General features: G+C 42.8%; 1 protein-coding gene across 1 annotated transcript in view; it reads left to right on the forward strand.

Annotated features, from left to right (window-relative positions):
- LOC126141634 (cytochrome P450 6a2-like) overlaps nucleotides 1-24,286 on the forward strand; it is a 141,134-nt gene that overhangs the window by 54,189 nt on the left and 62,659 nt on the right. The window contains exon 3 of the mRNA XM_049915272.1: nucleotides 19,497-19,734. Within this exon, the coding sequence (XP_049771229.1) occupies nucleotides 19,497-19,734 (238 nt within the window). The remainder of the gene's footprint in view (nucleotides 1-19,496; nucleotides 19,735-24,286) is intronic.

The raw sequence follows: 24,286 nt of genomic DNA on the forward strand, positions 1-24,286 counted from the left end.
CGTTACAGTGATTGCGCAATGTGGTGGCAACTGCATGTTGGTAGGTGGAATTACAGGTAGAATTGCCGGACTTTATCGTATCTTCATGGCGATGATTCATACAAATTCCAGAATAGATCCAGCTATTTATCCACCCATCCGAGGCATTGGAAAGAAGCAATAAAAGCCTCTCTCTGAATCAGCACGATGTGCACCTTTACATTGACAGTGCACAGACTGGTAGCTCCTTTCCGACTGGTGGCTCGTCCCCGACTGACTATCAGTTCCACCTTTTCCACCTATGCCAACCACAATTTGCGCGCGATACGCATTTCCGTTCCCAAGGGGAACCACTACACCATTTACATACAAACTAACTAAGAACCCTAAGTGAGGATCAGCAATTTACATAACAGCAAACAAATACATTAAATAAAACAGAACATTTCTACATATTGACACTTCTACAAAAAAATTATTCACACAAAATTACAATTACATACAATAAGTTCTGTTCCCTCCAAATGGGACAAAGAACTTTAAATTACAGATACACTACTTTGCATAGAATCAAATCACGACATCAAAGGTTTGACGAAGAAAAGAGTACACAATTTTATGTTATCGATTCAATCACACTTACAGAAGATCAACAATGTGACATTAAATAAGGCAAAATGAATCCATACAGCATAAGAGCTGTAGTGTTACACATGCCCCATGTTTCGTTGAAGTTTCCTGTCAGGGATACTTTAAGGAAACATCCATAACACCTAAGTGGTGCTGGCTGCAAAAAAAAAATTTATTCCATCCAACTTCAGTTGGGGAAAAAAAAACACACATTACAAACATACAGTATATACACTAAGAAATTGCATACATTTCTTCCAAAAGATTTTCAAAGTAAAACATCTAAAGCAATTTTCAATTTCACACTGGTTTAAGGAAACTAATTTTCATCATTACACAAGATACTTTTAAGCATGTTCATTTCATACACACATAGTTCAATTAATAGGCAATCAGTACAAAATTAATCTACATATTAATAGAAAAGGTATAGCCTTCAAAATAAAATAAAAGAGTAAACACATATGCAATAGCACAGAACATTTTAACTTAACAAAACAGAAGTTTGTCTCTCAATAATTTTAGAGGAATGTAAAATTTCACAGACACACAAGCATATTAATTATCACAGTACATTTTACAAGGTTCAGCAATTAATGAAATATTGAAAATATCAGTTTGCTTCCACATATGTACAAATATTTACACAAACAACTATGGGAACCTTTTTCCAACTGACTCTTTAAATACCAAAGTAACTTTGCAAGGTTGTTTCAAAATAATTAACTTTAAAGCTGCTCTTCATTAATAGCAGTCCAAAATATTTGTTGCACATAAACACACTAACATATTCAGATCCTATCTTTAATCATCACTGCTGTGTTTTAAAACAAGGCAGTCCAAAACTTTAATTTACACCAGAAAACCTAGTCTCAAAACATCAATAACTACTTGAACAAGAATGAATACGTATTTTGTAATAACTTTTCACTGACTTCAATAAGAATAGTCAGTTCATAACATATTGCTCAAAAAACCTAACTTAGTTCACTGCTTGCTTCAGCACTAGCAGTCCATGTTACACATTCTGCCCATTATTGGTTTAGCAGTCTTTTTACATACACATTTAGGCACAAATACACAATCTAGATAAAGAACACTAAAAAAAACACATTTTTAAATTGACACACTGCCCCATCCTCTAGGTTTGGCAGTTCATGACCACTTATCAGCTCCTTGCCCCACAATGGCAAGTCCTTTGGTTACTGCTCACATCGTATATTTTGTAGTCCTTAGCTTCAGGACCACAGCATTCTTATTCTTTTGTCTTGTTTTGCTGCCCAATAACATATTTTTGAGCAGTTTATTGTCATCATCTTTAAGCTTTTTCATCATTATGTCACATCTTTGGTAAAATTTGCATTAATGGTATAAAACATAAACCCTGCAACTTTGAAACAGCAATTAGACACTGGCAACAAAATCATTTCTTTTTAAATGACAACATCAGGTAACATATACATTAATCGAGAAAGAATTAAATGTCATATTCAGGATCAAGTTAGAATAAAGTATTTCTTACTACTCCTTTATCATTGCTTTTCCACACACAGTTAGGTCATTACACACATTAAGATCAGGACAATAATTTCATATCCTATTGCAAGTGATTTCTGCCAATCCTTTTGCTGGCACTAGACACATACCTCACACACCTATTTCACATACATTAGCCAGGTTCATCTCCTCAGTTTTAAATACATAAAGTTTTTCAATATCATATTTGCCCCTATTTTCAAAAACATTTACATTTAGTCATATTATGGCATTCATTTATCTTTTCTTTTCAATATTCTTATTCTTTTCTCATCTATACTTTTCCCTTTCCAATTGCTTTTCCATTACATTTTCTCTTTACAATACCCACTATACTTTCATTATTCTTTGCCATTTTCTAGTGTACCTATATTATTTATCCATTTATTTGTCCACAACCAATACATAGTATTCTACATTATTTCCACACTATTCAATACACTCTGATAGAGAAGAAGGAAAGAAGATAGTAAAAGTTCTGAATGATGAAGAGGAAGGTTGGCAGCACGAAAAGAAATGGAAGTAGTGCTGACAACAACTCGGGTTCCTGGTGCTCGTCAGGCACCTGACAATGCAAAGAGTGCATGTCCCCTGAGGCTTAACAACCCTCATCTGAGGACATGTACCTTTAAATACTCAACATGGTGCAAACATAAGCCCTTTCTGATCTTTAAGTATATTAGAAATAAATTATTATCTTGTGGAGTTCTTTGCACTCTTGTTAAGTTACTATAAGCATCATGAGTCACAAAGTTCTCAGGTTTCTCACACTACATGGCCCTCTCATCATAATTAGACTGGCAACAGTAAGTGTTCAATTGAAAATAAACAGTTTCTAAGCAAAGTTAAATAGTACACTACAATAAATAAGCAACAAACTGCCACAGGCCTCAAGGTCAACAAAACAATAATCCACTTTCAGGTAACACTCAGATACAACAATAATAATAAAGTCATGCATTATATTAACATTGTATATATACATACAGCATCCTGCCCCCAGTCTCTTTATTAACAAGGCAGTCTTTTATGGTTGATAAACAGTGACTTAAGTCTGGTGGCTTTTTAGGCCTCCTATCTTCTACATCTTTCACTAACCCATTCAGATCTTGCCAACGTTTTGTTTCATCAGGTGGCTTTTTAGGTTTTGGAATTTCAAAGTCTTTAGCAAGGTACAACATTTCCTGTTCTGCTATCCTTTTATCAGGTGGTTCTTTTGGTATCTGTAAATCTATTTCTTTAATTACATTTGTTAAGGCTTGCCCCAGTATAGTATCATCTGGATGTTCCTGCAAATTATGCCCCTGTGTTACATTACTGAATAATTCATTCGGTTTTGGCCCAGTTTCACTTTCTGTATCTTGCTTTGGAAAAATGTCACTAATTTTCTCATACCCTCTTTCAGTAAAAGTATATTCACTTTCATTTACACCTGAGAATTCATCTTCACTGGAGTCATCACTACTCTTTTCCTCACTATCAGATTCACTTAAGTACTCGACTTTTGAACAATAGGGAAAGTTATTATATTCATTCTTATCTGTATTCATATATCCTACATCGTCTGAACTATCACTGATTTCATTTTCGTTATCAGATTCGAGCAGGAAAGCAACTTTTAGACAGTGAGGCAGATTATCACTAGATGTTTCAGTCACTTCGTTTTCCGACTCATTTTCTACACAATGCACATCGTTTGGGCAGTCAGGCACTTCTGTTATATCACTTTGAACGATTTCAGCCTTAACTTCATACTTAGTATAATCGTCACATACTTCAATAATTTTCATTTCATTTTCTTCCATGCTGTCATTTTCAGGTAATCGTGCGAAATTCTTACTAGACCCTTCTGCATCAAAACTATTAAACACCTTTCCATCAACAATAATTTCATCTGCACTGCTCATAATGTCATGATTACTAACGTCCTCCTCTACCTCATTTTTACCTATTATTGATTGTGCACACGTCTTTTGCGTGGCATATTCTACCTCCCTTTCCTCTTTATTCATCACAACCTCCCCCACATTTACGTCTTTTACTTCATACACATCATTAACAGTACAAATGTTCTCCTTTCCACTCGCCTTTTCTGGCTCCCTTTCATTCTTTAAAAAAGTCTTTTCACACGATTCCGATACCGAGTTATCATTATCATATGACATATTAACTTTATTTTCATCTCTACATTCATCTACTACTGAAACCGGCCATCGGAAGTGTCCGATCCCGCCTCTTCTGTCTCTCTCTACGGCAGCCATCTTGTTCCGACGTCTGCCATTTGTGTCTGCTGCCAAGTGCAATGTACGCTGCTTCGGCAACGGCTGGCCCGAGCACAAACCGTCACGTGACTTCGCACTGGGAACGCCACTATGTATCATTCCGCGCCCGTCTGCTATAGGCGCGCCCTGAACCTTCCTGCCCCGTAGTTCACGTCTTTCCTTCTCGAATCTAATATTTGGCATCTTTTCTTTGGGCCCAAAACCGGTTTCCGCGTGAATCCGGCCCGTAACACACGCGGTCTTTAGTTTTCCATTTCGTCTCTAGTTTGGGAATTTCGTGCTATGTATCCTCTGCCGCGCGTCGTATAATTTCCTCTACCTCTCGCACGACCTCTTTGAATCGCGTTTACACGATATCTTTCGTTTTCAGGTCGCTCATTTTGGTCATTACTTTCTCGCAAATAATTATTGTTATTATGGGGACGGTACTCGCGATTTCTTCGCCAGTGATCTTCATCTTCTACCCTTTCCAAGAACGCAGAAAAACTACTGTGTGTATTCCCAACATATCGTTTCGAATCCTCAGGCAGTTTCTGCCAAAGAACCCAAACGATCTCAGCTTCAGTTCTTCTAGCCTTCAAATGTATCAGTTTTCTGTACCATGATTCGCAGAATTCTTTCATGGTTTGCCTACCTCTGATGTCATACAACCTGGCCATTAAAAACTCACGCCACAACTGGTCTTGTTTTTGTTCTGACCAGTATTCGTCAATAAATTTTTGTTTGAAGGTTTCAAAAGACATCTGGTTAGTATCAAGATTCAACCCCCACCTTTTTGCTTCTCCCATTAATGCACTGATTACAACATTAATTTTTTCCTGGTCAGTCAAATATTCAGAAAAATTTCTTTCGCAATTCTTTACAAAGTCTAGGGGGTGCCATCCGTTATGTCTCTTTGTTGGGTCGAATTTTTCCTCGCCCTCTAATATTTTACTGAAAGGCATTTTTTCAGTAAAATGTGTAGGTCCGGTTTGTATTTTTCTTTCCAAGTCATACATTTTGCCTTGGATTTGTGAAGTGTTATGTTCACACTTCTTTTCGCAAGTAAGAATCTGTTTGGTTAGAGCTCTGCTTGTTTCTGTTACAGATTGTTTAATCTGTGCAAATTCCGCGTTACATTCGGTTTGTATTTCGGATTTAATACCGAATACCTTTTCGTCAACCTTAGTACAGACTAAGGGTTCAATTTGATCTTGAATTTTAATTACTTCAGAGTCAAATCTTTCGTTAATGTCATCAATTTGTCCTTGTACATTGGCAATATTGCCATTGATGACAGTAATTTCGCTTTTAATACTTTTGATTTCATTACTCACTGTTCCTACCCTTGAGTTGACTTCTTCAATTTGTTTACTAAGTCTGGTACCCTGCTCTTGCATTTGTTTACTAATATCACTACCTAGTGCTGCGTTTTGCGCTGCAATTTGTGCCTTAATATTGTCATTTTGTGCAGCGTTTTGTTGCCCCTGTGCTGCAATTAGCTGTCTTTGTTCTACATTTTGTTGCCCTAGTGCTGCGATTTGTGCATTAATATTTTCATTTTGCGCAGACAGTATTTTAAGCAAGTCAGTCAGATCTAGTGTCTTTTCACTTTTAGATTCTACTGCCTTTTCGTGTTCAGATCCTACACCCCTTTCTGGTTTTGGTGATTCAAACATATCCCTTGATTCATCAGCATAGCCACTGTCTTCGATAACATCGCCTACATTGTCTTGCTTAGTACGCGCTACACACATAGCTTCGATCTGTTTATTAACGTCTGCGTGATAACGTACGTAATTTAACTCGCGCGTCATGCCATCTGTTGGTGTGCTGCCTGAACTGCTCTCGGTTGCATTCTGCTCTCGCGCGTCTAGATTTATTTCCAATTTCCTGTCCATTTTAGCTATTATTAAGTACTAATACCTTTTATTTTTTTATTTAATCTGAACTTTCACTACTAGTTCTGTCAAGTAATGTACAGGTTCGTGCCGCTGGACGTTTTATGTTCACTCAATGTTTGTAAAATGCTAACTACTTATAATTTTTTCCGTCTGTAGGTGCAAACTGAACAACGTCCTGTCACGCGGCGCCACGTATAACACTCCCTTCTGCTACTACTGTACCATAACCTCAACGCTAGAAGCAGATTATGACATAAAACAATTGTGTGAAAGCAACTATGGCACAAAGCAACAGAGCAGTGTTACCCTCTGAGAGGAATTTTGTTAATTTGACCGTGATGTTCCTAATGGAAGTGGCTTATCGGAAATGAAAGTCAGAATTACGTTAATATTGGAATAGTGACAAACAAAATTTTGCCTCGCTATACTGTTCATAGAATAAGGGAAACGGTCGCCAGCCTAATTAGGCAAGAGAAAGATTAACATTGTTTATGAAAGTAGGTATAAGTAACTATAATGGACAACACAACAGACACAACCTAGACTTAGCAACACGCGAGTGCAATGAACTCTAACACACATATGTTTTAAGATTGATTATAACAGGTACAGAAAAACACTATCACTTTCAGGGTTTACACAAACTGAGTGGTCTTTATACTGTTAATATGCACACAAGAGAGACAAACACTTGGCATACATGAGAATGTAACGTTTCACAACTGCAGCTTTCTCACTTTTACTACAACGAAACACAATGTTGACAAAATTGCAAGAAACTGACTCTCCTTTTTAGAATTTACTACAGACAACAACGTGGTCATTTACTTTATAAGACTCAGCCTAAAGTTAGAAGTTGGTAACAGCACTTTAAATAGCAGTTTCAATAGGAAAATTATTATTGGACAAATAACATTTGCTTTAACTCACTCTGTTACCACATTAGCTTTAACTATCTTTTTAATAAGTTCAAGAGGCATTATTTAACAAAGCTCTAGGCTTCAACGTACTTTCAGTAAGGACACTCGGTAATCACTTTACTTCAAACGGAGAGGACCCTGAGAGGTGTTATGATGAGGAGTAAAATCAAGGTAGGTAAATAAATTCCGATATGAATTACCTTATATTTCAGCACACTAACACATCCATTAGGCTGATCCTTCACTGTACATCAATATAGTATTACGTTACAGTGATTGCGCAATGTGGTGGCAACTGCATGTTGGTAGGTGGAATTACAGGTAGAATTGCCGGACTTTATCGTATCTTCATGGCGATGATTCATACAAATTCCAGAATAGATCCAGCTATTTATCCACCCATCCGAGGCATTGGAAAGAAGCAATAAAAGCCTCTCTCTGAATCAGCACGATGTGCACCTTTACATTGACAGTGCACAGACTGGTAGCTCCTTTCCGACTGGTGGCTCGTCCCCGACTGACTATCAGTTCCACCTTTTCCACCTATGCCAACCACAATTTGCGCGCGATACGCATTTCCGTTCCCAAGGGGAACCACTACACCATTTACATACAAACTAACTAAGAACCCTAAGTGAGGATCAGCAATTTACATAACAGCAAACAAATACATTAAATAAAACAGAACATTTCTACATATTGACACTTCTACAAAAAAATTATTCACACAAAATTACAATTACATACAATAAGTTCTGTTCCCTCCAAATGGGACAAAGAACTTTAAATTACAGATACACTACTTTGCATAGAATCAAATCACGACATCAAAGGTTTGACGAAGAAAAGAGTACACAATTTTATGTTATCGATTCAATCACACTTACAGAAGATCAACAATGTGACATTAAATAAGGCAAAATGAATCCATACAGCATAAGAGCTGTAGTGTTACAGGTTGATTGAAAGTTTGAAGCCGTCGGTCGAGGAGGTGGCGACAGTCACTCATTGTCGGCCGTCGCTGTTGCAGAAGCTGGATGTTGGCGCGCCTTCTTCTCGACACGGTCACCAGACGAAACGGGCTCTTGATGTGCGCTAGTTAATGTTTCCCGTCCGCGACACCATGTCAGAAACTATCATCGCAAGTCGAGCGCAATTACATGCTGCCAAACCCCGAAAGCGCGGCATCTCGCGGGAGCTTCACACAACACACCTGCTCCACTCGCTACTCCAGCCAGCCAGACTCTCTCTCTGCCCGCGCTCCACGCGACAGAGTTAACACTACCAAAGATCCTACACACTTTGATTCTTCACACGACCTATCGATGTAATCGTTCGATAGCAGTTTTCCCTAGGCAAGACCCAGCGTAAAAATACAAATAATATTTACGAAACAAACCAATTATACATCGACATAAATGTATAAATATATATATACCAACAGTAAAACAATTACAATATACAAAGAGACAGAAATGTCATATCTTGAGGTAACAAAGCAAGGAAAAAAAATAATAGTACAATAGATGGAAATAGGAGGATATGCATTTCCGGCGTTACAGTAGTAGCATTTACAGAGGACTCAGCACGGCGAGATGATGTATGCCTGAACACACCACTTCTTGACTCATTGACCAGTAGCACTAGTAGAATGAGATTTTCACTCTGCAGCGGAGTGTGCGCTGATATGAAACTTCCTGGCAGATTAAAACTGTGTGCCCGACCGAGACTCGAACTCGGGACCTTTGCCTTTCGCGGGCAAGTGCTCTACCATCTGAGCTACCGAAGCACGACTCACGCCCGGTACTCACAGCTTTACTTCTGCCAGTACCTCGTCTCCTACCTTCCAAACTTTACAGAAGCTCTCGGAGGAGAGGCAAAGGTCCCGAGTTCGAATCTCGGTCGGACACACAGTTTTAATCTGCCAGGAAGTTTCAGTAGCACTAGTAGTATTTATGGATGTCTCAAGATATTGGTAAGGAGGCATGCCTGGAAGCTCCATTACTTACCCTTATCTGCCAGTAGCAGTAGTTATGGCACTTACAGGATACTGCAACGGAGGTTACGGCAAGAAAGGGAGAATGAATTGATTGCTGGTGTTAATAACGATCATCCTCCTTTTCCTCCCCTCCATTACTGCAGATGACGTGTCACTGAGCGCATTTGTTCTGTGCATGCAGAACACGTGGGGCGTCTAGTTGTTTCCACTGCACTGTGTGGAATACGAAGGTTCTGTTATAGTTCACTAACCTGCTGTCTTCAAGTTGATGTCCCCAGCGCCGAAAACAGCACGCAGGTCGTACGTTCTGTATCTTGAGACTGAAACTGACTTTTCTCGAGGTTCTGTTCTGAAATAATGTATCACTTCTTTGGAATGCCACTTGCGTATTTTAATATAGCCACACGAGAAGACTACATGATCTTAATAGAACACCTTCTGATACAGCAAAGTACATGATCAAACACAATGTTTACGAAAATGTATCTTTACACTATTTGTGGCACGTGTCTGTGCCACATGACTACAGGAGTCAGTCTTTTAATACTGAATACTGGTAATCACAGCCTGACACAGACAACGTGACTGCACATCTCCACTGCCAAATCTAGACTGACGAACAGAACGAAACAATTCGCGTGCCATACCAGAAAAGGCGTGAAGTGATACACACACACACACACACACACACACACACACACACACACACACATATATATATATATATATATATATATATATATATATATACTCCTGGAAATTGTAATAAGAACACCGTTAATTCATTGTCCCAGGAAGGGGAAACTTTATTGACACATTCCTGGGGTCAGATACATCACATGATCACACTGACAGAACCACAGGCACATAGACACAGGCAACAGAGCATGCACAATGTCGGCACTAGTACAGTGTATATCCACCTTTCGCAGCAATGCAGGCTGCTATTCTCCCATGGAGACGATCGTAGAGATGCTGGATGTAGTCCTGTGGAACGGCTTGCCATGCCATTTCCACCTGGCGCCTCAGTTGGACCAGCGTTCGTGCTGGACGTGCAGACGGCGTGAGACGTCGCTTCATCCAGTCCCAAACTTGCTCAATGGGGGACAGATCCGGAGATCTTGCTGGCCAGGGTAGTTGACTTACACCATCTAGAGCACGTTGGGTGGCACGGGATACATGCGGACGTGCATTGTCCTGTTGGAACAGCAAGTTCCCTTGCCGGTCTAGGTATGGTAGAACGATGGGTTCGATGACGGTTTGGATGTACCGTGCACTATTCAGTGTCCCCTCGACGATCACCAGTGGTGTACGGCCAGTGTAGGAGATCGCTCCCCACACCATGATGCCGGGTGTTGGCCCTGTGTGCCTCGGTCGTATGCAGCCATGATTGTGGCGCTCACCTGCACGGCGCCAAACACGCATACGACCATCATTGGCACCAAGGCAGAAGCGACTCTCATCACTGAAGACGACACGTCTCCATTCGTCCCTCCATTCACGCCTGTCGCTACACCACTGGAGGCGGGCTGCACGATGTTGGAGCGTGAGCGGAAGACGGCCTAACGGTGTGCGGGACCGTAGCCCAGCTTCATGGAGACGGTTGCGAATGGTCCTCGCCGATACCCCAGGTGCAACAGTGTTCCTAATTTGCTGGGAAGTGGCGGTGCGGTCCCCTACGGCACTGCGTAGGATCCTACGGTCTTGGCGTGCATCCGTGCGTCGCTGCGGTCCGGTCCCAGGTCGACGGGCACGTGCACCTTCCGCCGACCACTGGCGACAACATCGATGTACTGTGGAGACCTCACGCCCCACGTGTTGAGCAATTTGGCCGTACGTCCACCCGGCCTACCGCATGTCCACTATACGACCACGCTCAAAGTCCGTCAACTGCACATACGGTTCACGTCCACGCTGTTACGGCATGCTACCAGTGTTAAAGACTGCGATGGAGCTCCGTATGCCACGGCAAACTGGCTGACACTGACGGCGGCGGTGCACAAATGCTGCGCAGCTAGCGCCATTCGACGGCCAACACCGCGGTTCCTGGTGTGTCCGCTGTGCCGTGCGTGTGATCATTGCTTGTACAGCCCTCTCGCAGTGTCCGGAGCAAGTATGGTGGGTATGACACACCGGTGTCAATATGTTCTTTTTTCCATTTCCGGTGTGTCAGACCCACCATACTTGCTCCGGACACTGCGAGAGGGCTGTACAAGCAATGATCACACGCACGGCACAGCGGACACACCGGGAACCGCGGTGTTGGCCGTCGAATGGCGCTAGCTGCGCAGCATTTGTGCACCGCCGCCGTCAGTGTCAGCCAGTTTGCCGTGGCATACGGAGCTCCATCGCAGTCTTTAACACTCCGCAACAGCCGCGTTGTTGGCCGTCGAATGGCGCTAGCTGCGCAGCATTTGTGCACCGCCGCCGTCAGTGTCAGCCAGTTTGCCGTGGCATACGGAGCTCCATCGCAGTCTTTAACACTCGTAGCATGCCGCGACAGCGTTGACTTGAACCGTATGTGCAGTTGACGGACTTTGAGCGTGGTCGTATAGTGGGCATGCGGTAGGCCGGGTGGACGTACCGCCAAATTGCTCAACACGTGGGGCGTGAGGTCTCCACAGTACATCGATGTTGTCGCCAGTGGTCGGCGGAAGGTGCACGTGCCCGTCGACCTGGGACCGGACCGCAGCGACGCACGGATGCACGCCAAGACCGTAGGATCCTACGCAGTGCCGTAGGGGACCGCACCGCCACTTCCCAGCAAATTAGGGACACTGTTTCTCCTGGGGTATCGGCGGGGACCATTCGCAACCGTCTCCATGAAGCTGGGCTACGGTCCCGCACACCGTTAGGCCGTCTTCCGCTCACGCTCCAACATCGTGCAGCCCGCCTCCAGTGGTGTAGCGACAGGCGTGAATGGAGGGACGAATGGAGACGTGTCGTCTTCAGCGATGAGAGTCGCTTATGCCTTGGTGCCAATGATGGTCGTATGCGTGTTTGGCGCCGTGCAGGTGAGCACCACAATCAGGACTGCATACGACCGAGGCACACAGGGCCAACACCCGGCATCATGGTGTGGGGAGCGATCTCCTACACTGGCCGTACACCACTGGTGATCGTCGAGAGGACACTGAATTGTGCACGGTACATCCAAACCGTCATCGAACCCATCGTTCTACCATTCCTAGACCGGCAAGGGAACTTGCTGTTCCAACAGGACAATGCACGTCCGCATGTATCCCGTGCCACCCAACGTGCTCTAGAAGGTGTAAGTCAACTACCCTGGCCAGCAAGATCTCCGGATCTGTCCCCCATTGAGCATGTTTGGGACTGGATGAAGCGTCGTCTCACACCGTCTGCACGTCCAACACGAACGCTGGTCCAACTGAGGCGCCAGGTGGAAATTATATGGCAAGCCGTTCCACAGGACTACATCCAGCATCTCTACGATCGTCTCCATGGGAGAATAGCAGCCTGCATTGCTGCGAAACGTGGATATACACTGTACTAGTGCCGACATTGTGCATGCTCTGTTGCCTGTGTCTATGTGCCTGTGGTTCTGTCAGTGTGATCATGTGATGTATCTGACCGCAGGAATGTGTCAATAAAGTTTCCCCTTCCTGGGACAATGAATTCACGGTGTTCTTATTTCAATTTCCAGGAGTATATATATATATATATATATATATATATATATGTGTGTGTGTGTGTGTGTGTGTGTGTGTGTGTGTGTGTGTGTGTGTGTTTTCCGTGATAGTAACATACACACACACAGATATAGATATAATACAAAAATAAAGGATTTTAAAATACATGACGTCATAGAGTTACAAAATCTTCGAGGTGATAGCAGAACACAAGCCAGCAAAATAGTAACACTTACAAGAAAGCAACCTTAGACAATGTGAAAAAGTCCTTAACAAATGTATTAAAGCTGTTAACGTAATTATAAAGTAAACTGTGGAAAAGTTCGATACATTTCATAAAACTCTTTACTGAGCTATGCTAATGTGCGAACTTCCCGAAAGTGCCACGTAAGTTAATCAGAGAAAATATTACATTCGGTTTACAACTGACGTGAGAGTTCACTCTGATTATTACTGAAACAGGCCGGAAGACTGGTGTTCGAAATCAAAGTGAACTTATGGTTACAGCAGACTCTGGCGTAACACAGAATTCTGATTAATAATTTAAAATACCCACTTGGTGCTCAGAGTCCAATTGACCTCAAATATGAGAAATTCACAAGACCACGTAGAGTACCGGCTAAATGAGGGGGTACCAAGCGCGGCAAAGTCAGTGACAAGATTCGCTCACGCTTAAAATCTAATGTTTGAACGAATTCAAGTTCTGCATGTAGAAATGCCAACTCTTGGTGCTGGAAGTCTAGGTAAGTTAAGTTACAGACTATGCTAAACCATGATACAATACAGCTCCCACAAGTGGGTTGGAATACAAATTGTGAAAGAAACAGAAACAAAGAGTTGTGATATAAAAAGCGATAACAGGCATATTGAAATTATAATATATTGTAAGAAACATCAAAAAATTCAATACTTTATGAGGCCACAATCTATTCCCAGTGTACACGTATATCTGTAAATTTCCCAATAGGTCCAGTTTCTTTCAGCTAGGTACTTTCATGTTTTATCAAATTTCTCTTATTTTATGCTTCGTATTTTTTGTATACATTCCAATCACAGTTTTGTTTTGTGTACTAGTGTGCTCATAGGATCTAGTACTGATGGATCGTCTGGTCCGCACAATACAATGTAAAGTTTGTTACAGTCTTCACACTCCAATTTGTATACTCAAAACCGAAACCTCTCCTTACTTCGTCTACGTGATAGCGCAATTTTAATATCCAAGTATTACTTCTATTACAAGGTGGTTTCACACTGGGTTTTCGAAAACTGCTCAGTTTGGTCAGAGATTTTCGCTCCATATGTGATTTCCACATATTTCATTTCACTGGTATTTACTCTTATGTTTTTGGTAGTGGTTTCGACCTGTAACTGTCTTTTCTTTAATTTCCTATAATCTTTATTAACTACTTCTCCACTGTAGCCGTTAGCATCGGCAGTTTGTTTCAAGATGATTAGCTCTTTGTTTACATTGACCGAGTAAACAGAAAGTTTCAAGAGCCTTTATGTCGTAACAAAGAAGAAACTCATGTCTTCAGGAACGCAAGAATTAGCATTTGTAATGACGTCACAAGTTTGTTGGTGCCCCATTGATGCAAAAATTATGTTTACCATCTCGTTTACTACTTGTTAATTCTAAGACATTTATGGCGTGATTTCTTTCTAATAGTAATGTAAATGGCTCCATGCTATTGAGGTCAGCAATGAAGCTCAGTTTAGGTGCCTTTGAACAATATTAATAGATTATCAACGTACCTTCTATAATATATCTTCTCTCCTCCATTGCTCTATGTATGTTAAAAAATTTATCCTCCATATTGTTGAAAAGAATTTTAGCAAATGTGTCTGCCAAACTGTAACCCATTGCCAGGCCTTCTGCGTGGTAATTGATTTTATTATTAAATTGAAAATAATTTTAACTGATAGACAAGTCAAGCAGTTCAATAAGGTGTATTATTTCGCCAATAAACATATTTAGTATTGATTAGGTTTTCTTTAACTATATTGACATATTCTTGTGTAGCTATATTCGTGTTGAAGTTACTTATGTCAAAAGACGCTAAGATACAATCTTTAGGGATTGTAGTATCAGAAATAAATTGTAATAGTGCATAACTGTCGTTTTGCACTAGTAGGGTTTGTCATAGTGTATGAATCTCTCAATTTTTTACTTACTAATTATTCAGATTGTAATTTGGAGGATAGCGTCGGGTTTTTGATTAGAAATATGACAAATGTTTAATCCTTTTTTCATGCCTAATTTGAGTTGGTATTGAATGATTGTTGACACTGTTACAAACTGCTCGCCTCATATTGTGCAACTCGACTGGTATTAATTGATTTTTTGAATTTTTTTTAGTTCTGTAGATCTCTCTTTATCAGACACTCTTATCTGTAGCTCAAGTATTAAAATTTCAGACTGCCTTAATTTTTTTTTTTTGCAGCTTAAGTTGTGCTATTAATTATCGCTTTAGCATAGTTAGGAATTACATGCAACTGTGAACACCTCTTATTAAGAATTACATGTAGGCGATTTTTATCAATCTTCATTTGTAATTTAAAAAATTTCTTCTCCTTTCTTCTGGATCGCTAATGTACTGTAATTACCCGACTTATTTCTATGCTTTATCTGACGTATTTGACAACTTTGTGCATTGGTGATACAGTTATGGCTGTGAGAGGAACGTTGTTTAGGTCTATGACGGTGGAGCGCTTCCTTTTAAATAATACTTTTAATTTCACAGTTCACCTTTATGTTTTCAATGGCAAGATGGCAATATGCCACAGGTAGGGGCTCGAAATTCACGTGTCAGACGTTATGGATAACTGAGTTAATGTTGTTCCTAAATTACATATGATAATGACATATCGTGTAGCGTCCCAACGAGCACGCAGAAATGCTGCAACATGACATGGCACGGACTCGACTAATGTCTGGGGTAGTGCTTGAGGGAAGTGACACCATCAATCCCGCATCGCTGTCCATAAATCCGTAAGACTACGACGGGGTGGAGATCTCTTCTGAACAGCGCTTTGGCAGACATGTTAAATAATGTTAATGTCTGGGGACTTTGGTGGCTAGCGAAAGTGTTTAAACTCAAAAGAGTGTTCCTGGAGCCGCTCTGTAACTATTGTGGTCGTGTGGGGTGTCGCATTATCTTGCTGGAATTGCCCAAGTCCGTCGGAATCACAATGGACATGAATGGATGCAGGTGATCAGACAGGATGCTCACGTACGTGTTACCTGTCAGAGTCGTATCTAGACGTACCAGGGGTCCCATATCACTCCAACTGCACACGGCCACACCATTACACAGCCTCCACCAGCTTGAACTGCCCCCACCAGAGATACAGGGCCATTGGACTCATGAGGTTGTCTGGGGAGTTTGGTGGCCAGCGAAAGTGTTCAAACTCAAAAGAGTGTTCCTGGAGCCGCTCTGTAACTATTGTGGTCGTGTGGGGTGTCGCTTTATCTTGCTGGACTTGCCAAAGTCCGTCGGAATCACAATGGACATGAATGGATGCAGGTGATCAGACAGGATGCTCACGTACGTGTTACCTGTCAGAGTCGTATCGAGACGTACCTGGGGTCCGATATCACTCCAACTGCACACGGCCACACCATTACACAGCCTCCACCAGCTTGAACTGCCCCCACCAGAGATACAGGGCCATTGGACTCATGAAGTTGTCTGGGGAGTTTGGTGGCCAGCGAAAGTGTTTAAACTCAAAAGAGTGTTCCTGGAGCCGCTCTGTAACTATTGTGGTCGTGTGGGGTGTCGCTTTATCTTGCTGGACTTGCCCAAGTCCGTCGGAATCACAATGGACATGAATGGATGCAGGTGATCAGACAGGATGCTCACGTACGTGTTACCTGTCAGAGTCGTATCTAGACGTACCTGGGGTCCGATATCACTCCAACAGCACACGGCCACACCATTACACAGCCTCCACCAGCTTGAACTGCCCCCACCAGAGATACAGGGCCATTGGACTCATGAGGTTGTCTGGGGAGTTTGGTGGCCAGCGAAAGTGTTTAAACTCAAAAGAGTGTTCCTGGAGCCGCTCTGTAACTATTGTGGTCGTGTGGGGTGTCGCATTATCTTGCTGGACTTGCCCAAGTCCGTCGGAATCACAATGGACATGAATGGATGCAGGTGATCAGACAGGATGCTCACGTACGTGTTACCTGTCAGAGTCGTATCTAGACGTACCTGGGGTCCGATATCACTCCAACTGCACACGGCCACACCATTACACAGTCTCCACCAGCTTGAACTGCCCCCACCAGAGATACAGGGCCATTGGACTCATGAGGTTGTCTCCATAGCCGTACACATCCATCAGCTTGATACAATTTGAATCGAGACTCGCCCGACCAGCCATCATGGTTCCAGTCATCAACATCCAATGTCGGTGTTGACGGGTCCAGGTGAGGCGGAAAGCGTACTGTCATGCAGTCATCAAAGGCACACGAGTGGGCCTTCAATTCCGAAAGCATAATCGACCATGTTTCGTTGAATGTTTAGCACGCTGACACTTGTTGACTGCCCAGCACTGATATCTGCAACAATTTGCGGAAGGGTTGCACTTCCGTCACTTTGAACGATTCTCTTATAGTAGTCGTTGGTCCCGTTCTTGCAGGATGTTTTTCTGGGAGGAGCCATGTCGGAGATTTGACTTTTTATCTGATTCCTGATATTCACGGCACACTCGGGAAAATCTCCACTTCATCGCTACCTCGGATATGCTGCGTCCCATCGCTCGTGCACGGACTGTAACGCCTCGTTCAAACTCAGATTTTGATAACCTGCCATTGTAGCAGCAGTAACCGACCTAACAACTGTACCGGACACTTGTTGTCTTATACAGGCGTGACCAATCACAGCGCCGTATTCGGCCTGTTTACATGTCTCTTTATTTGAATACACATGCCTATACCAGGCGCTTCAGCGTATAAACCTTGTGACAAATTTGTAACACAAATCTGAAGATGGCAATTTAACATTGCTGAAACTAGTATTATCTGGTGTAGTTGACATCTCTGTGATACAATTATGGCTTAAATTTAAGTGTAGTATTGCATGGGAGTGTCTCTTCTGTGAGTTTAGATACATGTTTTCAGTTGACGGGTGGCAATGTGACACACGTATATGATGATATGAAGATGTCACTGTAACTTTGCTGAAACTACACTACTGGCTATTAAAACTGCTGCACCAAGAGGAAATGCAGATGATAAACGGGTATTCATTGGACAAATATGTTGTACTAGAACTGACATGTGATTACATTTTCACGCAATATGGGTGCGTAGATCCTGAGAAATCAGCACCTAGAACAACCACCTCTGGCCGTAATAACGGCCTTCATACGCCCGGGCATTGAGTCAAACAGAACTTGGATGGCAAGTACAGGTACAGCTGCCGATCCAGCTTCAACACGATACCACAGTTCATCGAGAGTAGTGACTGGCGTATTGTGACGAGCCAGTTGCTGGGCCACCATTGACCAGACGTTTTCAATTCGTCAGAGATCTGGAGAATGTGCTGGCCAGGGCAGCAGCCGAACATTTTCTGTATCCAGAAAGGACTGTACACAACCTGCAACATGCGGTCGTGCATTATCTTGCTGAAATGTTTGGTTTCGCAGGGACCGAATGAAGGGTAAAGCCACGGGTCGTAACACATCTGAAATGAAACGTCTACTGTTCAAAGTGCCGTGACGGAGACGTGTAACCAATGTGCGTTCACAACGATGTCGCCAAACACGGATGCTGTAAACAGAACCTGGATTCATCCGAAAAAGTTACGTTTTCCCATTCGGGCACCCAGGTTTGTCGTTGAGTGCACCATGGCAGGCGCTCCTGTCTGTGATGCAGGGTCAGTGGTAACCGCAGCCATGGTCTCCGAGCTGATAGTGCATGCTGCTGCAAAAGTCGTCGAACTGTTGGTGCAGATGGTTGTCGTCTTGCAAACGGCCCCAACTGTTGATTGAGGGATCGAGACTTGGCTGCACGATCCGCTACAGCCATGCGGATAAGATACCTGTCATCTCGACTGCTAGTGATACGAGGCCATTGGGATCCAGCATGGCGTTCCGTATTACCCTCCTGAACCCACCGATTCCATATTCTGCTAACAGTCATTGGATCTCGACCAACGCGAGCAGCAATGTCGCGATACGATGAACCGCAATCGCGATAGTCTACAATGCGACCTTTATCAAAGTCGGAAACGAGATGGTACGCATTCCTCCTCCTTACACGAGTCATCACAACAACATTTCACCAGGCAACGCCGGTCAACTGCTGTTTGTGTATGAGAAATCGGTTGGAAACCTTCCTCGTGTCAGCACGTTGTAGGTGTCGCCACCGGCGCCGACCTTGTGTGAATGCTCTGAAAAGCTACTTATTTGCATATCACAGCGTCTGTAGCACGTCATCTTCGTGGTGTAGCAGTTTTAATGGCCAGTAGTGTAGTTATCAGGATGTGTATGAAATGCGATCTGGGCAGTAGACCTTCTACTTGGGAAGCATTTATTGTACATTAATGTCTGTGTTTCTTCTCTCTGAACGTGAATTCTTCCCCGCCTCTCTTGACCTCGCCGCTATTCGCCAGGTGTCGCAGCCCTCTCGCTGGGACCCTCTGCTGCCGTGCCTGCGGCCGCTGCTGCTGCCCCTGCGGTACCTACTTCCGCGCTGCACCATCATCTCGGAGGGCCATCAGCTGTTCCAGCGGCTCTTCCGCGAGACCGTGCAGCACCGCGAGCGGCACGGCATCGAGTGCGATGACGTCATCCAGCTGCTGCTGCAGATCAAGAATGGCGGACTCGTGTCGCCGTGCAGCAGTCCTGCCCGTAAGTCGTTCTTACTGAGTCCTCTAGCGCTAAGCCTCCGTCCCGCCCCCCCCCCCCCCCCCCCATGATCCAAATGATTTCCACACCACCACTTATCACCGTCTTGTTCTTACAACTGACACACAAAAATACGCAGGTCTGCTGAAAGGTAATGGCTCCATGTTTTTTATTCTGTTCTCAGTATCGGTTAACACATAGATGTCATGGTTTGTACTCGGTTGGGGAATTCAGATATCCAGAAATGGAATGGAATGTCCGATATACGTTACGTCATTAAATTAGATTGACCCAATAACTACGAGATCCTAGTGCGTGGGAAATATGTTACGAAAAAAAGGAATGCATATTCACAGGAAAATTTGCGTATGTAGATTTTATATCCGAATATCCAGATGGAAAGAATCGTAAAATTTCATCAGTAATGGTCGTCACAGATGTGGTATAAGCTAAGAATCTGAATACAATTCCACTTGCTACGTGCTCATTAACATTAATATTTCCATGAATATTTATATAGCAGAATGCTTAATAAATTAGTAGGGTTGCTGTAGTGTAGATCGTAAAACACAATAGGGTACATTACTTCGGTATATAAATTGTTGGTCTCCGGATTTGCAGATGTCGAAATGTGCTGCAGATTTCAATTATATGTTCTTAACAATAAAACGTGTGCTAAAATATTCGTCGCTGGTGTTCAGTCAAGAAAGTCATGTTCTAAAAATCATCGACAGCTGCTAAGAGATTGCTCATATGCGGAATCCGTCTTGATTCTTATTTAGAAAGTTTTAGTTTTCCGAAATGTCGTAGCAGACAAGCAAAAAGAGTGTTTCATAATTCTACAACAACTCTATTTCAGTGATGTAAAATGTAATTGTATTACTTGCGCCTTATCGACGCCCCTCCTTGAATTCAGAAAAGCTTGGAAGCTTTCGTTCCTTCTGCTGGAAGGGAAGGCAAGTCTTACTCATAATCTATATAGATTTTAAGAGCTTCTGTTTAGCCTTAGATGCTTTTCCTCTTTTGAGCGATTTTCATTGGTTTTCTATTCCACGATTACTTATCTCAATTACTCCCATTTCGGTGTTCGTGCAGTGATTGAAACGACGAAGGAAAATAGAATCTTCTGCAGTGTACTAATTTCGGACGTCTGAGTTCAGTAATTTTGTCCTTCCTCTTTCATCTTCCGTTCAGGTAGCATTATGGTAACAGAGCGACCGACAGATAATTCTGATTCCCTTACTAATAAAGAAAAATCATTACCTCTTAGTTATTTTCGTCAAATTAGTCGGTAAAATTTTACTTTAGAATTTAGTGAATGCTTCTCCCACTATCCCATTAGCCTATTTTGTCTTAGTTTGGCGTTTGCTTATCAGCATTGCTTTGACTTCGCTTAAATCTGTTTGATACTTCTTTCGCTGTGTCAGAAACTTTTTAACGCGGCTATTTTGACAGGGAGTGCTGAAAAGTTGTGACTCCAAATCTGTTTTCTGATCTCAAATTTCTTTTCTGTTCTCAAATTCCCATCAGATCACCTTGTTAAGCTCTGTGTGGCTGGGCTAGCACTTGGATGGGTGACCATCCGATCTGCCCCGTGCGGTGTTGACAAGTGGGGTGCACTCAGCCCTTCTGAGGGAAACTGAGGAGCTACTTGATAGAGAAGTAGCGGCTCCGGTATCGGAAACCGACATACGGGCGGGAGAGCGGTGTACTGACCACATGACCTTCCCCCCCTCGCCCCCCCCCCATGTCCGCTTCGGGTGACGCCTGTGGTCTGAGGACGACACGGCGGCCGGTCGGTAGCGCTGGGTCTGCCAGGGCCTGTGGACGGAGTTTACGAGTTACGTTTTAAGTTCTCTAAATCGGTTTCGATATTACATGTCACGCACATTATTCACTAGCCTTTCCCTCATCACTGACACGAGTCGCAACTTTCTGCCGCTAGAGGGCTCCGAATTGTAGAGTGTAACAGGGCGGTTTATCAAGGAACTACGACGGTGTGTGAGAAACTGCGTGCTGTAATCGAGTTTCTAGCCGCAGGAAACGTGCCTCAAATTGAAATTTTAGGTGAATAAAAGCTGTGTACGGTGATGATTGTATCGACATGAGTAATATGCCAATGTGGGTCGTTCACGCTCGTAATGAAGGAGATGGTGGTGCTAATCACATCGTGTATAACAGCGCTCGGACTGTTTCCGACACTTAAAGAACACATTCGTGGTCTTCACTTTGATAGTGATGCAGCAATGCAAGTAGAGGTCAGGTTGTTGTTCGGTCAAAAATGTCAAAAGTTCTACAGTGACGCTATCAGCAAACTAATCTCTCATTGGGAGAAATGTGCTCATCGCTACGGTGACTGTGTTGAGAAGTAAAAGCCTGAAGAATAAATACTTAGAATGTTAATAAAGGCTGTTTTATATAAAAATCTTTAAGAGTTTTCACGTAAGAAATTCGGAGTCATCACTTTTCAGCACGCCCTCGCAGGTAGGGCTAATCCTATAATCTGACATGGAAAGGTGATAAAGGACTGAAAAGTACTAAAACGAACACTTGCAACACCTGTAATACATGGTGTTTTGCAAACCTCCAACATTCTGATGGCGTGTATCGTCTCTAATGACAATGCTTCCGAAACGTAGGGCGGGCCGCAGTGGCCGAGCGGTTCTAGGCGCTACGGTCGCAGGTTCGAATCATGCCCCGGGCATGGGTGTTTGTGATGTCCTTAGGTTAGTTAGGTTTAAGTAGTTCTAAGTTCTGGGGGACTGATGACCTCAGATGTTAAGTCCCATAGTGCTCAGAGCCATTTGAACCGAAACGTAGCTCTGTCAGATTTATGCTTACTGTCGTTTGCGGATCGTCCCCCCCTACCCCCCTATAACTTCTACTTCACCGAACACTTACCGATTTCTTACACTATTCGCAATCTTGACACCTACCACCAAATTATTTCGTCCCTAACATTCGTATTCTCCCATACCTGCACCACGAAATCTTTCCAGCTTTACGTATACCGACACTCCACATCCTAATTCAACGAAGGTTTATCCGCCTACCCCAACCAGGTCACGAAACGCGCCTCAAGATGTACCGACGCTCCTACGGGCTCGTACCTCACCTTTAAACTTGAAGTAATTATGTTTTCTTGTGTAACTATTATTAATAACAACGATTCCTCTGACAGTAAAGATGGTTAACACTTATATGAGTAGATCGACTCCTCCCCCCCCCCCCCTCCCCGTCGACTGGAATTGAAGTGAAAACAAAAATACGTCGTTAGGCCTGACACCTACCCAAAAATCTACTCTTATCATAGCTTGAATAATAGTTCACGCACTCTCCTTTCATCACGAAGAAACCTGCTATGAGGGTACAAATGTGTCAACAGTTCCCACGTTTACCACATTTATTTAGCTAAGATCAAGATTTCGAGACATTAATGTCTCGCGCAGTTTCGTTAAGCCTATGTAAGACGGTCTTCCTGTACTGGATACTTGTTTTGTTAATGCCACATTGTTATTTAGTAACCATTTAAAATGATCATTCTAAGAATTTAAATACAAGAAAGGATAGCAGTAATTAAAGAAGGAGCGAAGTAAGTATTCTGCTCCCCGTCCTATTCAGTCTATAGCTTGCTCGTGCGGAAATCGATAGTATGGTGACGTTTGGAAAGGGGATTGATATTGACAAACAAGAAAAAGAGTCTACGGTTTGAGAATGCTAATATCCGTGGTACATGTCCATAGATTGAATCTTCTCTTAGCAGTAGGATGTGAGTCTGTGCGTGGTGCCCAGATAGGGCTCATGTACTGCCAGCGATGACAGTAGCTGATAGGCATCACATACTGCCATGTTCTTCCAGGAACTGAAGTTCTCGCAGAAAAAGCTTCCCCATCTATAGTATCGCTCTTCTTAGCGTTATGAAAAAATTCGTCTCGGCATATTCTTCAGCTAACCGGTTATGAAAAAATTCCACTCGACATGTCCTTCAGCTAACTGCTTAGATCTAATATTTATTATGAATAATCAAATTACTTAATAGCAACTTTTCTATGATAAATGATGTAGGACGCAGAAAAAGCATTCCTGTGCGCTCTTTGCCAACGTTTACTTTACCAATATCTGTAAATTCCAAAAGCAACAGAACTATAAATTTTACAAGGTACCTTCGGTCACCTCCTATGTTATACAGGAGGTACATAAAGTCCGAGAACACTTTCAATTATTTATTGCACAAGAACCAAACGTTGTACAGATATCATACATATGTCAATTTGATGAGAAACCAACGGTCGCCTGTTCGAATCCTGCCTCGGGCGTGGATGTGTGTCATGTCCTTCAGTTAGTTAGGTTTGAGTAGTTCTACGTTCTAGGGGACTGATGACCTCAGAAATGAAGTCCCGTAGTGCTCAGAGCTATTTGAACCATTTGAAGAGAAACCCTGAAAGTCTTTTATCATATATACCGCCACAGCGTAGTTTGGTAATTTGCCGATAGTCAGTGCTAGTCGCAAAGATTGCGAGTACAAGTGAGGCGCGAGCTTTCTGTGTGGTGGAGT

Source organism: Schistocerca cancellata, unplaced genomic scaffold (assembly GCF_023864275.1).
Source record: "Schistocerca cancellata isolate TAMUIC-IGC-003103 unplaced genomic scaffold, iqSchCanc2.1 HiC_scaffold_732, whole genome shotgun sequence".
Lineage (NCBI taxonomy): Eukaryota > Metazoa > Arthropoda > Insecta > Orthoptera > Acrididae > Schistocerca > Schistocerca cancellata.